The 15,643-nt window shown below is 30.8% G+C and overlaps 4 protein-coding genes across 4 annotated transcripts; 3 read left to right on the top strand and 1 right to left on the bottom strand.

The window, feature by feature from the left end:
• Window positions 1-2,923: 2,923 nt before the first annotated feature.
• On the top strand, window positions 2,924-3,757 carry OCT59_015419 (uncharacterized protein; the record flags this gene model as incomplete). The annotated part of the gene is made up of 3 exons (XM_066139987.1): window positions 2,924-3,113; window positions 3,342-3,487; window positions 3,560-3,757. 3 exons carry the CDS (start codon window positions 2,924-2,926, stop codon window positions 3,755-3,757), a joined length of 534 nt encoding a protein of 177 aa, XP_066002810.1.
• Window positions 3,758-3,810: 53 nt separating this feature from the next.
• On the top strand, window positions 3,811-4,755 carry OCT59_015418 (uncharacterized protein; the record flags this gene model as incomplete). Its single annotated transcript, XM_066139986.1, has 4 exons — window positions 3,811-3,840; window positions 3,991-4,119; window positions 4,308-4,563; window positions 4,640-4,755. 4 exons carry the CDS (start codon window positions 3,811-3,813, stop codon window positions 4,753-4,755), a joined length of 531 nt encoding a protein of 176 aa, XP_066002809.1.
• A 7,163-nt stretch (window positions 4,756-11,918) lies between these two features.
• On the bottom strand, window positions 11,919-14,157 carry OCT59_015417 (uncharacterized protein; the record flags this gene model as incomplete). The annotated part of the gene is made up of 7 exons (XM_066139985.1): window positions 11,919-11,946; window positions 12,185-12,244; window positions 12,321-12,430; window positions 12,510-12,942; window positions 13,027-13,211; window positions 13,477-13,631; window positions 13,752-14,157. The coding sequence occupies 7 exons, from the start codon at window positions 14,155-14,157 to the stop codon at window positions 11,919-11,921; spliced, it is 1,377 nt and encodes a 458-aa protein (XP_066002808.1).
• Window positions 14,158-14,421: 264 nt separating this feature from the next.
• On the top strand, window positions 14,422-15,541 carry OCT59_015416 (uncharacterized protein; the record flags this gene model as incomplete). The annotated part of the gene is made up of 3 exons (XM_025331034.2): window positions 14,422-14,432; window positions 14,508-14,551; window positions 14,625-15,541. The coding sequence occupies 3 exons, from the start codon at window positions 14,422-14,424 to the stop codon at window positions 15,539-15,541; spliced, it is 972 nt and encodes a 323-aa protein (XP_025189124.1).
• Between the last annotated feature and the right edge of the window lie 102 nt (window positions 15,542-15,643).

The following is a 15,643-nucleotide window of genomic DNA, read 5'->3' as shown; positions in this document are numbered from 1 at the left end:
GTTTCTACTTTCAGCAATCGGCAAACTCGATCTCTGATATCATTAGCTATGACCATTTTTATGGTGGGCTAATGGAGTAAAATGATATATAACATAGTTATGTATATTTTTTCATGTATATTAAAAGGAGCGAAAAGCCTTCAGTTTGTTAGCGGTGAAGATGTAATGATCGTGCCATTTAATGGTTGCGTTGATTGATTGATTAACGTATGCCTTACTCATATTTTGTAGGATTAGCTAATATACGAGATTTCTTGAAAAATCAAAAACACTGCCGATTCTCACCCTACCGACATATTTTCTGCGATCAATAGCGAATTGTGTATTTATCGATTTTGACAAACTTTATTAAAGGTGAGTTCATTCTTAGCACAATTCGTTTGAGATATTTAACGTGTCAATAATTAACTTTTCGGTCAGATCTAAATTGCTTCTACTTTCAGCAATTGGATAACTCGATTTCTGACGAAATGTAGAAGTACTGTGCCGAGGAGCGAAAATTAATTATTGCATTTGTCAGCGGTTCTTTATTAAATAGTTGCTCATGTTGATTGATCGATTAATGTACGCCTTTATTCATATTCTAATTCGCAAGATTTCTCAAAAAATCAGAAATGAACCATATTTTATTTCATTTTTAAAAACGAATTGTATATCTATCGATTTTGACGAATTTCATTAGAGGTGAGTGAAACTGATCTTCATTCGATGATTAACATGATGGTCTTTAAGCTGTTCCTACTTTCAGTAATCAGAAAACTCGATTTCTGATGGACATTCGTTAGGAGTTTGGTAAGCAAGATTTCATCCCCATTTATTTCTAATAACTTGTTTGTTCGTTTAATGTATAACATTTTTAATTCTTTATTTTTAAATTCGTTCCTGTTCTTAGCAATCAGAACAATCAGAAACAAAAACGTACCAATTTTCGCTTAATCATATTACTTTTTATTATGATTGTAAACATTGATATAAGTCCCATTTGAAATAAATTATATTTACAACTATGATTGTACAATCAAATTTTTGAATATATTGTAAATTGTAATTAATAAAGCGCATGTAGGCTGGAATTAAAACCATTGTTTTTAATAATTTGTAATTAATAATGTGTAAATAAATATATAATAAATAAAATAGGTGCATCATAATCATTTTATAAAACCGATAAAACCGATTATTGGTCCATTTACCAATCGGCTATTACAAATTAGCTATTAATCAGTCATCAATACATTATCAATCGGTCATTAATACGCTACCAATCGGTCATTAATCAGATACTGTCTGATTGCTGTCGGATTAAGCAAATCCAATAAGTCATCAATCGGTTATCAATTGACCATTAATTGACCATCGTTCGGCCATCAATTGACTTTCAATTTGTCACCAATCGGGCAGCCCGGATGATAGCCGGTTGTTGTCAGATTTTGGCGGAAATCAACTATCAATCGGGCAGCCCAATTGGTATCAAATTGTAAAAATCAGTTACCAACCAGGCATCAATCGGGTATCCGCAGTGTTGTCATAGGGACGGGACATGTTCATGGACAGGACGGGATGGGACTAAGGTTGCTTGCCGAAACCTAGAGGTTTATGCAAGATGGCGTTTCGCCGAAAAGCAAAATTCTGCCAAAACTATATTAAAATTATATTAAAAAACTGGCGAAACTTTGGAGAAAAGCGAAACTGCCGAAACTTATTATAAATGCCGAAACTGCCGAAACTCTGCCGAAACTATAATAAATCTATAGTAAAATTTTGATGAAACTAATCGTAGGATTTTGAAGAGGTTTAGACAAGCAACCTTAGACGGGACAGTCCAGGACACGTCCAAAGATTTTAGCAATGTCCGGGATATTAGGACATTAAAATCACGTGATCTTAATTATAAATTATAGCCCATTAGGTGCTGTCTTGATAAGACAAATTGTAAACTTGGACAATTTTTGGACGGGATGTGGACGGGACATGGACGGGACAATGTCCGGAACATTAAAATTTTGGCGGGACATGTCCCATGTACAACACTGGGTATCCGATTGTTAACTGGTTGGTGACTGATTTGGCATCTTTCGACCTGTGTTATTACAATAACATTTTTCTTTAGTTCTTATTTTAACGCGTCTTTCATTAACATTCATCATTTTTTTAAATTTTGATTTAATTTTACAAAATGTGAATTTAACCAAAATATCAGCATTTCGCTGTAATAAATAATCAGACAATACATTTTTATTTTTTTCAAACATCAATACATCAATTGTATATACATTTTTATTTTTTTTCGAGCTTCAATACATCAATTGTATATTTTTTTCAAACATCAATACATCAATTGTAGATCAATATATAATCGAAAGTAAATATGTTATATTTTAACAGATCTACAATAAAATTTAACTTTCAGTATACTCTTTGTTTAACTTTTTATAGCCAAATTATTCTTAATTATATACTTAAATATATCAGCGATAACAATAAATTTAACTTTCAGTATACTCCTCGTAACCTTGTTTGACTAAATTTATATATTAAATTCCAAATTAATCTTAATTATACCAAAATTAGCGATAACCAAAATAGAACAATTCAAATCATTTAACTATTTAACTATTTTCCAAAATCAGCGATAACCAAAATAGAACAATTCAAAAATTATTTAATTATTTCAAACAATTACGCGAAAAAAATATTTAATTGGAATAAATATATAAAAAGTGATTTTTTTTTTTACAATACAAACGTCGATTTTGCAATTTTTGTTCCTTTACATTAAAATCGTCTTTACAATTTTCAAATTATTTTATTTTTGTTCCTTTCTAATTTTTTTTTTACTCAACTCTTTTTTTACTTTACATTTCTTCAATTTTACGTTCGTTCTTTCCACATTTCTAACTTTTACTTCATTTCTTTTCTGATAATGACCAAAAAAAGAAGTTTGTTAACGCGTCGTACTCGTACACTACATTCTCTTTTATCCATCGACGCTTCTTATGATGGACAGGGCATTCAGACAGTTCACTCTTTATCACACTTAAATTCAGCTGAATCCATCGACCAAATACACAATCGTAATCGATTAAATAGGTCATCAAGTCTGGATACTGAAGGTATAATTTACGTTTTGGCAGATAATTTGGCAGATCATTCAAAATTTTGATTAAATAGCAAGCTTAATTTAAAAATTACTATTTTTTTTGTACATTAAGAACGTATTTCACGACTTGAACGGGGAATGTCATCAATTCAAGAACAAATGTCCACTGGGTTCGGGCAAATAACGAGAATGCTGGAGCGTTCTCTGAATTCACAAGAACGTTCACGACAAAATTGACAAGTAGAATATATTCAGGTTGATGATGACGATGACGAAGATGAACTTGATAAACAAGACAATGAGGAATATATCCCTGAAAAAGATCTACATTCGTTGCAAGAGACAGCACAAAAACAATATAATAAGAAGCATCGAAAAGAAATAAAAGTTTGTTTTGGTATATTTTTATTATTTATGTGACGTTTAAACTCATTAATTTTATCAATTTTCATTTTATAGAACGAAATTAAAATTCTAATTCGTAGCACAAAAATCGATGAAATTCCCATTGATTATACGAAGAAGTTCAGCGAGATTGCACCACAATTGGAAAAGGATCTGATCCCTCGTATCCAATCACTTCTTGAACAACATGGTATTCGTGCAACATTAAGTATAGTTCGGGATGTGTTCTCAGATTTGCATAAAAATGGCTAACGTAAATGGAAAGAAAGCCAGCTTAATGAGGCAGAAATAAAACAAAAAAAATAATGAGCCATATAATCAACCGTTTATCAGAAGTAAGTTAATCAAGTTCCAAATTTTTAGGTAATATTGAAAATTAATAATAGTTATTTTAATTTCAGAAACGGGAATGAAGAATGAAAGGCGCATTAGCCATGAAGAATTACTCCGATTATTGAAAATCTTTTAAAAAATGCGGGATCAAGAATATTAATGAAATATTAAACAAGAACGAATACCACTCTCCTGAAGAGAGTGATCCGGAGAATGATCCAAACGCATCCACAGATCGCAAAAACCTTTTTGTTTACAAATTATCATGGAGATCTGATGAAGTAAGTCAAACAATTCATTTTGTTTATGTGCAGTGACACTAAAATGTCTTTATCAATACATGATTGGTGCTTCTGATTTCGCCAAATCTCGACATATCAATTTCCTTGCATACTTTCAAATTTTGGAAAAATGCCAAACCTCAAAAACAACAGAAGTTTATCTATTTCTAATACATGTTTATTTTTAGTTAACGAACCTTCTACATTCAATTGACGAGTACGTGGAAAAATATTTTCCAGAAAATAAGAGAGTACGTCCTCGTATCCTTAAAGATGAATTTTGGAAAAATAAGAAAGCACCACCAAATTTAATTTGGTGGACACTTAAAGATGGAAAGCGAGAATCTCCCTCAGTCCATAAATCTATTGACGAAGAATCAGATGATGAGTCGGAATCGGAGAGCGAAGAGGAGGAACAAAGTCAACAAAGTCAACAAAGTTATGGTAATTGAGTATTACCGTTCTCTTTTTTTTTTATGGAACGGAATTTTTAGAAAATTTTTTAAATTTTTCTTTTAAGGTCTCAACGTCGATAAATTAGATATAAATGCTGAATCTGATGAAGAAGAAGAGGGTGAGGATGAGGCAAACAAGCTGGAGCAAAAGGAAACGTCATTATCACAGACATCGGGATGACGATCAAACAAACGATCTAAACAATCCTCCAAAACCCCACCATTACCACTGCAAAAACCCCTATCATCACGGAAAACTTCTCAACAAACACGATCATCAAAAAGAATTTCAAAAAATAAAAAATCCACAAACAAAAACAACGAAGCACTTGATGAATTGCAGGAAGTTATTGACAACATGCGTGATCAATCGAAAAAAACAAATAAAAAATCATCATCCAAACCATCGTCCCAAGAACAGGAACATATTCATGATAATGTTCCTAAGAGAACCTCAAAAGAAAAAGAAAAAGAACAGTAAGGGTGTAGGAAGAATATGTAGGGATATTAATGGATTATATAATAAATATCAAAATATATGTAATATTTTTGACAATTTTTATTTCAAATTTGGTAAATTTGGCGTCATTACTAAAAATTTACCTAAATTCAGCACAATTTGCATTACGTTTGCATAACATTACTAAAAATTTAACTAAATTCACCACAATTTGCACTTCGTTTGCATAAAATTACTAAAAATTTGACTAAATTCACCACAATTTGCATTACATTTGCATAAAATTACTAAAAATTTGCCTAAAATTCACCACAATTTGCACTTCGTTTGCATAGCATTACTTAAATTCACCACAATTTGCATTATGTTTGCATAAAATTACTAAAAATTTAACAAAATTCACCACAATTTGCATTTCGTTTGCATAGCATTACCTAAATTCACCACAATTTGCATTACGTTTGCATAAAATTACTAAAAATTTAACAAAATTCACCACAATTTGCATTTCGTTTGCATAAAATTACTAAAAATTTAACAAAATTCACCACAATTTGCATTACGTTTACATAAAATTACTAAAAATTTAACTAAATTCACCACAATTTTCATTACGTTTACATAAAATTACTAAAAATTTGACTAAATTCACTACAATTTGCACTTCGTTTACATAACATTACTAAAAATTTAACTAAATTCACCACAATTTGCACTTCGTTTACATAACATTACTAAAAATTTAACTAAATTCATCACAATTTGCACTTCGTTTACATAACATTACTAAAAATTTAACTAAATTCACCACAATTTGCATTACGTTTGCATAAAATTACTAAAAATTTGCCTAAAATTCACCACAATTTACATTACGTTTGCATAAAATTACTAAAAATTTAACTAAATTCACCACAATTTGCACTTCATTTGCATATCATTACTAAAGATTTGCCTAAAATTTCCCACAATTTAATGATAATTTACTGAAAAATTTCTCAACATTTGAATTAGGAATTCTGTAGGAATTCCGCCATTTTGACAAAATTTGCCAAATTGTAAGACCTCCATTATCCCAAAATTGTAAGCACAATTTACCCCAATTTACCGGGATAATTCTCAATTTGCCAGAAAAATTCCAGGCAAATTTTGTGACAATGACATCTGTTCGACCTGTGTCAATCAGTCACCAATCGGTCACCAATCAGGTATCTGGTTGGTAACTGATTGGTGACTGATTGGCATTTTCGCCAAATATTATTACCAATCAGGCAGTTTGCTAACTTTTGATCCAGTGATCAGAAAAGGATGAAATATAGCTCATTGGAATCGGCTCAATATGACGAATCTAATGGTAGTAAAATCGCATTTCTAGGATTAATAGTTAATAAAAAATTAAATAAAATATAAATGATACATTTTTATTTTTATATTTTACTTAATTTCTCATCAAGTATTAATCCTAGAAATGTGATTTTACTACCATTAGATTCGTCATATTGAGCTGATTCCAATGAGCTATATTTCATCCTTTTCTGATCACTGGATCAAAAGTTAGCAAACTGCTTGATTGGTGATGGTATTTGGTAAAAATGCCAATCAGGCACCAATCGGTTACCAATCAGGTACCTGATTGGTGACCGATTGGTGCCTGATTTTTCACTTTTCGACCTGTGACAGTCAGCCCCCTTTATAGTCATACCCCTCGGGACTGAAAAAAAAGTGTGTGATTATAAAAAAAGTCATATGTTATAACTATAGAGGAAGTTTTCTAATATGTTTATTAGAGAATCCCGGATATCTCCAAAAGAGGTCATAAGTCACACTTTCGGCAGATTGGCCACTTTTTCAGGGGCTCAAAAAATCGTTTTTTGTAAATATTTCGGCACCCAGTGGTCCAATTTTGATGAACTTTTTTTTAAATTGTAGAGCTAAATGAGGGCTACAAAATAAAAAAAAAGTTCATTAAAATTGAATTACTGGATGCTGAGATATTTACAAAAAACGATTTTTTGAGTTTCAGCAAAAAGGGGTGTTTTTGGCCAAAAGTCCATTATGACCTTTATATTAGATATCCGGGGTCCTTTTATTAGTACATTGGGCTAAAATATGGTGTGTTTATAAAGGGGAATTTTATATGTTGTGATTATACAGGGGTTGACTATATATTGGAATTGGGTTTAGAATGGATTATCATAACGTATAATTAATTTACTCTCGATAAAACAGAATTCTTGATATAACGGATTTTTGACAAATTTTACCAATGAAACGGATGGTTCTATTATATCGAATTTTATTGTGTAATTAATTTTTTTTTTTCTTTTGTAAGTATTAGTTTCAGTTGATTTTAAATTAAATTCTTTGATTAAAAAGTTTTAAAAGCTTAAAGCTTTTTTTTTTAAATTGTTATTTAAAATAATTTTTCTTTCTTTCTTAGTTTTGTAAATATCAACTTCAGTTCTTTGTAGATTGTACTCTTCAACCAGTAAGTTGCAAAACTTGTTTTTTTTAATGTTAAATACAGTCAACTCCCTCTATAGTCACTCCCGTTATAGTCATATTCTACTATATAGTCACACAAGTTGAATGTTCAAAACACTTTATTATTAAAATCTATCCTATATAGTCACAATCTATCTATAGTCACTATCACACCTATCCTCAAAAATCTTATATTAAAAAGAACCGTTTATAATCACAGTTATATAAAGAATATATTAAATAACTTGACATCTAATGATCGTGCAAAGATGTATCATAGCTTGTTAGAATCGTCTCACTGAGACGAATCGAATGGTGATAGTTTTATCCTTTTCTTTTGCAAGTGTTTACGGCCAAACCACCCATTGCCTCTTATGAGACTAATCTCGGGTCTGTGTCCTATCATTTTCAATGGGTAACCATTATACCGAGTACTTAATTCCTCAGGTAACAGCACCACTATAGAAGACATCCCCCATCGGGCCACTTTAGGCTGATCTGAAGCTAGGTACACGCCGCCTACTCATCCTATACCCATTGTATGATACTGATACTCAATTTATTTAACGACCTTTAGAGAGCATCTACTTTCATGGAGGATTTTCGACAGGTAACATCAATCATCTAGTACCCTTCCATACCACCATTTTAGGTACTAAGTCTCACTCAAAGGCCACTATAGCCCGCGATTACCTAGCACCGATAGTACAGTTGTTTACCCCAAGTGGTATACTTTTAGAGCGACCACGGACATAAGTAGCAGGCATCTGTCCAGGATCACCCCTTATGGTGGGTATCAACCACCAGGGATCACCAACCAGGACCCAAGGAGTAGGGAATCGAACCCCATAGCCATGCTACCTGTTCTGTGCACAAACACCTTGGTTGGTCTAAGACCTACTGAAGGTTTAACTACCACTAAGACATTGCACCCTCAGCTTTACCATCTGTTAGACGACCATCTAGCCATTACTGACCCCAAGCGGTATCGTAGAGTGACCACCCGGATAGGAAGTCCCCTCCCAAGGTATAGTAGTGACCCCAAGGACAGGACTGCGCACATGCCAATGGCCTCATAGGGAACGTTAGAAGGACAGCCGACCCTTAGTTGAAATGTGCGGCCTAACCGTACACACTAATTCACCATGATGCAGTCCAACTACACTAATCCCTGTACCTTCACGCTATTGGTTGTAGCGTCCGCAGTAAAATTCTTTTTATTTCCGTGGTCATAGGAATCGAACCGCAACGACCATAGTTTTATACGCTTTTAACTTGCTATTGTTTACGGCCAGACCACCCATTGCCTCTTATGAGACTAATCTCGGGTCTGTGTCCTATCATCTTCAATAGGCAACCATTAAACCGAGTACTTAATTCCTCAGGTAACAGCACCATGTAGAAGACATCCCCCATCGAGCCATTTTAGGCTGATCTGAAGCTAGGTACACGCCGCCTACTCATCCTTAATCCATTGCATGATACTGGTACTCAATTTATTTTACGACCTTTAGAGAGCACCTACTTTCATGGAAGTTTTATCCTTTTCTGATCACTGGCTGACGAGTTATTCAACAAAATGTTAAACATCGGCATTATAATATTTCTTGATTTACGTTTACTGCGCCATTTAACATTTTGCTAGATTTCTCAGTACCTAGTGATTGTAAAAAGACGATTTATAGCTCGTTGGAATCGCCTCATCGAGACGAATCGAATGGTGGTAAGCTCATCTCTCTGTGATCAATATTGACGGAGTTATTACTTAAAAACCATTTAATATTTTTTAATTTTGGAAATTGATCTAGTGATTGGATTTCGACGTATCTTATACCATTAGATTTGTCTCATCAAGACGAATCGAATGGTAGTAAGATCGTCTTTCTAGGATCAATATTGGTAGAGTTATTACACAAAAACCATTAATATTTTTTTAATTTCGAAAATTAATCTAGTGATTGGATTTCGACGTATTTTATACCATTAGAACCGTCTCATCAAGACGAATCGAATGGCGGTAAGATCATCTCTCTACGATTAATATTGGCGAAGTTACGATACAATAAAGTTTTAAGTATAATTCTGGCTAAAATTATGCTAATTTTTGGCCGGAATTATGATATACAAATATAAGAAATTTTTTATATAGTCACATCTCTTTATAATCACCAAATATGGACTGTCCCAAATGTGTGACTATAAAGAGAGTTGACTGTATTTTATAAAAAATTTTAATTAATCTTTTTTTCTTTTGTATATATCAGCTTAGGCTCCTTATGGATTGTAAGTTTTGAAACAAATTACTGGAATTTATTATTTAAATTATATTGATGATAAGTATATGGATGATTTTGATTATGATAATGAAATAGTTGATTTAAAAGAATAGTATTAGCATGTATTATATGTATTATATTATTAGTAATATCACTAATGTAATAAACATGTTTATTAACTAAAATATATTATTATACATATTTTTTTATGTCAATATATGCATTTTTACACTTTGTATACACATTTTGATAAAGAAAATAAATAAATTAAATCTTTAAGAATTCCTTAATAGAAAACTTGGAATCTTTAAGGATTTTATAAAAATCTTTCAATAGGGAATCCTTGCTGGTGGGAAAGGTTTCTTAGGGATCCTCATTAATTATGAGATTTTTGGAATCCCTAAAGATCTACACCTCAAAAAATTTACTGATGAAATAAAAATAAAATCTTACCAGAATCTGCCTGCCAAGTGCTGACTAAAAAAAAAATAGCAAAACATTACTCAACATTTTGTTATGGATTTTGTAAAAAGAGGAAAAAAATGGGTGAAGATAAAGGACAGGAAAAGGAAAGGCAAGAAGAGAAGGAGGATAAGGATGAAAGAAAGATGAAAGTTTATTTAAAAATTTAGATAATGACAGAAGTGAAAGTTTAATTAAAAAAAAAGATCAGCTGGTAAGATTATCAGCTGGTAAGATTATCATGTGATACACATAATACAATATTAATTTTTATTTTATTTTTTCCAGTTTTTGTCTATATTATAAAAATAAAAATAAAAATTCTTGGATTTCTTAAAGATTTTTGTTTAGGAATCTTTAAGAATCTACCAATTTATAGAATCCTTAAGGATCTTTATGATTTATCTAAGGATTTTTAAGGATTCTATAAATTGCCAGATTCTTAAGGATTCTGGAACAATTTAAGGAATCCTTAAAGAACTACGGTCCAGAAAATTTACTGATGTATATCCCTAACTTACCTAACTTAAATAAAGTAAAGAAGGAACTGCCATCAAAAGGTGAAACAAGATGACGATTTTAAGGTCTCTCAGAATTCTACTAATACAACACAGTCAAGTAAGAAACATAAGAAGACTAAGCGAGTTAAGAAAAATGATAAGAGCTTAGACGGTATCAACAAACTAACTGTTGATATTTAATCAATGCTAAAAAAATTAGGAGTATCTTAAGAAATTCCATATAGAATGATCAGTAGGACCTAATTTTAAGAGTGTAGTAGTTGCAGGGTGGTTTCGTTACTGACTGTTTCCCTTTATTTTCATTTGTTTTTGTTGTTTTTCTTTTTATTTCTTATTGGTGCAAAGTATCATTTGATACAAGTGTGCCTGGAGATTCCCATTGCACAGCAGGAGTGGACGGTTTTCTCATATTTGTAATTTTGTATGATTTCAAATTTTAATAAAACCTGGCCCAGCCATACTATAAAAAATAAAATAAAAAAAAAATGAAAGTACAAAAAATAATTTGATTGAATATAAAGATTAACATATTAGTTATTCTTTTAAATATAAATAAATTCAATTATTTCTACTTTTAGTTGGATAATTTTATAAAAAATAGTTTTAAGAAAAATAGATTTATAAGTATTTAAAATATTAATAATTTATATTATATAAAATTTATATAATTGATATTTTAATTCCAATTATTTATTAATAAAGATGGAATATAAATAATTAATTAAACTATTTATTTAAACACTTCATATTAATTATTTATTTTGTTAAATTTGTGTAATCATGTAAGTTAAGAGACTTTTGACATTTTTTTTTTAATAACGTTTTTTCTTTTAATATATAAATTTACCATTTTTTTTTTAATACAAAAAATTTAATATTTTTTTTTTTAATCAAAAAAAAGAATACCTATTAAAAAATAGTAATCAAACATGGTTAATAGATTTTTGAAAGACAAGCTTATATCATAAAAATAAAAATATATGGAAATAAAATATCGAATAATAATTTCCTATGAATATATGATACCGCGTATGATCAACTCTATTCTGAAAATTGTCTCTCTCAGTTATTCAAATATAAAAAAAGATCTACAAAACCTGTTGCCAGGTTGAACCCGATATTATTATTATCCCACTTTGAATTACAACTCGGTACTCATGTGCATAATACTAAATAAAAAAAAAATAATAATAGAAAGAAAATAAATGTAAAAAAATATTTTATATTACAAGTGATATTTTTTATATTTAAAAAGATTCACATCTCTTTAGATAATACTATAAGTTAGATAATAAAATGTATTATGCACAATAACTTTCGCGGATGGAATTAACATTTTTTATGAATAATCATATGTTCACAATGTAAACAAATTAAAAGTTTTAATTAACGTCAATTTTACTTCACCTCTGTACATTTGTTTCTCCATGAAATGCAGGCGCTCTTCTTGCAAGTTCAAATTCATTCCTAATTGGTAATTTTTTTTAAAAAAAGTTAAAAATAGTTTAATTTAATATTTTTCTAATCCCAAGAACTAACTTACGGATCATCATCATCAGGTGCAGGTCTTCGTACGGCTTGTCTTTCCATTTCTCCTGGCGTGTATTGGTGTCCATTAATTGAATCCCTTGCAGAATATATAGGTTCATATTCCTTTGAATAAGGAAATAAATTTAAAAAATAATTCATTAAAATATTTACAAATAGACTAATCCGGCACTAACAATAATACCTTTAATTGGACTTTGAAGCCTTCATTTGGGTTCATACAAAATCTTCTGTTTTGAACATAACTATAAGCTTGTTGATAGTCCATCTTTACAGTTTCCATAACATATGCGACCACGAAAGCGGGACTTCTAGAGATTCCACCATTACAGTGAACAAAGACTCTACCTCCGTTATAAAGTGCATTATCAATGAATGCTTTTGCTTGTGGAAAATGGGGAATCAATCTCTCATTTGGAGAATCTGATACTTCAATTTCAAAATACTGAAAATGTTCAGGAAATCTTGGACGTAATATCTTTTTTTCTGATGAATCGCGAATTGATACAATATGTGTTATAGCATTTTGTTGTAATAGCTCAAGATCTTTTGAACAAGAATAAGGACCAAGAAACAACCCTGGAAGAATCTCCTGCATTTGTCGTCTCATCTCATATCTTTTGGCCGGTTTAATAAAAAATAAACAATAAATAAATAAAAAGTATTCCCAATATTCTCAATAGGAAAAATAAACTACTCACTTCCAGTCTAACACCACTTGAGTATTGCTCACAATAGCTTGAAAGTTTTGTGTGAGCGTACTTTGTGCTGGATCTGTTGAGTCAATAAGCATGCCGTCCTCCATTTTAACGAAAGTTTTAATTAAACAAGCACGGATAAGTAGAATAAATTTATTTTTGAGTGTCACTAAATGATTGTCATACAGCTATAGGAATATAAGTAGCAAAATAACAAAAAGGCTATTTAAAATTGGGAAAAAAACAACTCGTGAAAAAGTAGTAAGTTTACTAATGCGCTATGAACCTTTAGAATAAATTCAGCGTACAAGGCTCGGTTTTAGGTAAGTCTTAATGTGTCACAATGAATAGCTATTGATCTGCGCACACGTTACACAAATCACGAAAAATCCTCTCACCAGGTCACGAACGTAATAATCCTCTACTATTCCAAAAACTTTTCCCATAACTAACCATAATTTCTTGTCCTTTTTTAATTTTTTCTGTACCTGAACAAACCCAGACGCCCATTTTTATTTCACCTGTCTGTATATCAATAAATTCATGAAATATACAGTTTGGTTTTTGAAGAATACCACGATAATCATTTATAAAGCGGCCTTCGCTCCCTATGAATTAAATGAAGTCTTGTTATATTGATCGCTTGCAAATAGTAAAAATTCTAAACATAAAGATTAATTCTAGGAAGTCAAATCATGTGTTATTCAAAGGCAATTAAGAAATGTTACCTTGTCTATATCCATCAATACAAAATTCATCGCCAAATCCCAATACATAATCACTTCCTTCTTCACCCCCAATTTCTCTTTTTGTAACTTTGCCAGTATAACAAACGACTAGATTAAATTTTTTAAGATCTTTGTTAGCAAATAATCCATACCCAGGATAAACAGGATGATCATCTGGTAGTTTCTTTATTCTGACATTGGGATTTGGCATCGGAGGAGATGTAGAAAGTGGGAGTAAATGTGATGATGTGAATGGATTATTTGGATGTTTTGATTTTGGAAGAGGGAATGCAAAAGGGTTTGGGGGTTTTATCGAAGGAGGAAAAAATTCATTGGAGGTTAGATAGGTTATATTAGAAGGCCAATTTTGAGGAACTGAAACTGATTTTGTAATTTTCTTGCCCATACTTATGAACTGATCAAAAATCCGTTTAACATGTGACATTTTTATTATAAATTCATGCCGGGCCGAATTATGTCCGAAGAGATTCTATTTATTTATTTGACCGGTACTATGCATAATGTTAAACTTATTTGTAACGTCACTATAAATACTCCATAATAAAGTTCTGGTTAACTAAATTTAAATTTGTATCTATTTATAATTTTTTTTTACGACGCTTTTTACGAATTCACAACAATCTAACTTTTTAACTTGCAATTTTAAAGAATGAGTGAACGGTAATTATTAATTTAAACAATTAAATTTTTTTTTTTTTGGGCAATTTAACTAACCTTACCTTATTTAAAAAACAGTAAAGTTTTAAATAAATATTTTCCTCCAGATTTTGATCCAGCTGGTAAGTGTCTTTTTTTCAGTGTCTTTATGATTTTTTAAATTATTTTTAATCATTAAATAATCTTTAATTCTAGCTATCCCGAGGAGAAAACAAGCTAAAGATGCTCAGCATAAGGTTCGACTCATGACACCGTACGCTATGAGATGTGATACGTGTGGAGAATATATATATAAAGGAAAAAAATTTAATGCGCGTAAAGAAACTGTAGAAGGGGAAACCTATTATTCCATAAAAATATTCAGATTTTATATAAAATGTCCAAGATGTTCAGCGGAAATTACATTTAAGACTGATCCAAAGAATACAGATTACGTAGCAGAGCATGGAGCACAACGTAATTTTGAACCATGGAGGGAAGAGAGATTAGCAGGAGAAGAAAGTAAATTATTAAAAGAATTGGAGGAAGAAAATAACCCAATGAAAGCTTTAGAAAATCGTACTATTGATTCAAAAATAGAAATGGATGTTTTGGACGCATTAGATGAAATTAGAACAAGAAATGCGAGAAACGAAAGAGTTGATGCTGATGCTTTATTAGACAAATTAGTTGATCAAGATATCGTTAAAGAAAAATCTCAAGAAGAATTATTAGAAGAAGAGGATAGTAAATTAGCTAAAGCTATATTTCATAATGTTGATGGTGATTCTGTCAAAAGAATTGCCGATGACGATGAACCAGATTTAAAGCAATTGCTCTCTGATTCTGCAAAGTCTTTACTTTTACCAAAATTTTCTTCTAATGCTAAAAATGATGAGGAAGGATCGTTAGCCAAACGAAAACAAAAACGTCCCGGATCTGAACTTGGAGTAGTTGTTAAGAAAAGGAAGCAGGCTTCTACAACATCATCACCCATAAAAGTTGAATCTTCAAATTTGTCTAATACCACTAGTACCACTATAAACATTGATCCTAATTCATCAAATAAGATTTCTAATTCACTAGGTGCTTTATTAGGTGCATATGGATCGGATTCTGATAATGATGATTAAGTTAATAATAATAAATAAATAATATTTTATACATCTTTAATATTATTTATAATTTTTTTTTTTACCATAGGCAGTAAGCTCATTATACAGTAATATACAGTA

Source organism: Rhizophagus irregularis, chromosome 23, assembly GCF_026210795.1.
Source record: "Rhizophagus irregularis chromosome 23, complete sequence".
Classification (NCBI taxonomy): Eukaryota; Fungi; Glomeromycota; class Glomeromycetes; order Glomerales; family Glomeraceae; genus Rhizophagus; species Rhizophagus irregularis.
Note: the sequence above shows the minus strand (reverse complement) of the source record. Positions and strands in the feature narration are given on the sequence as shown.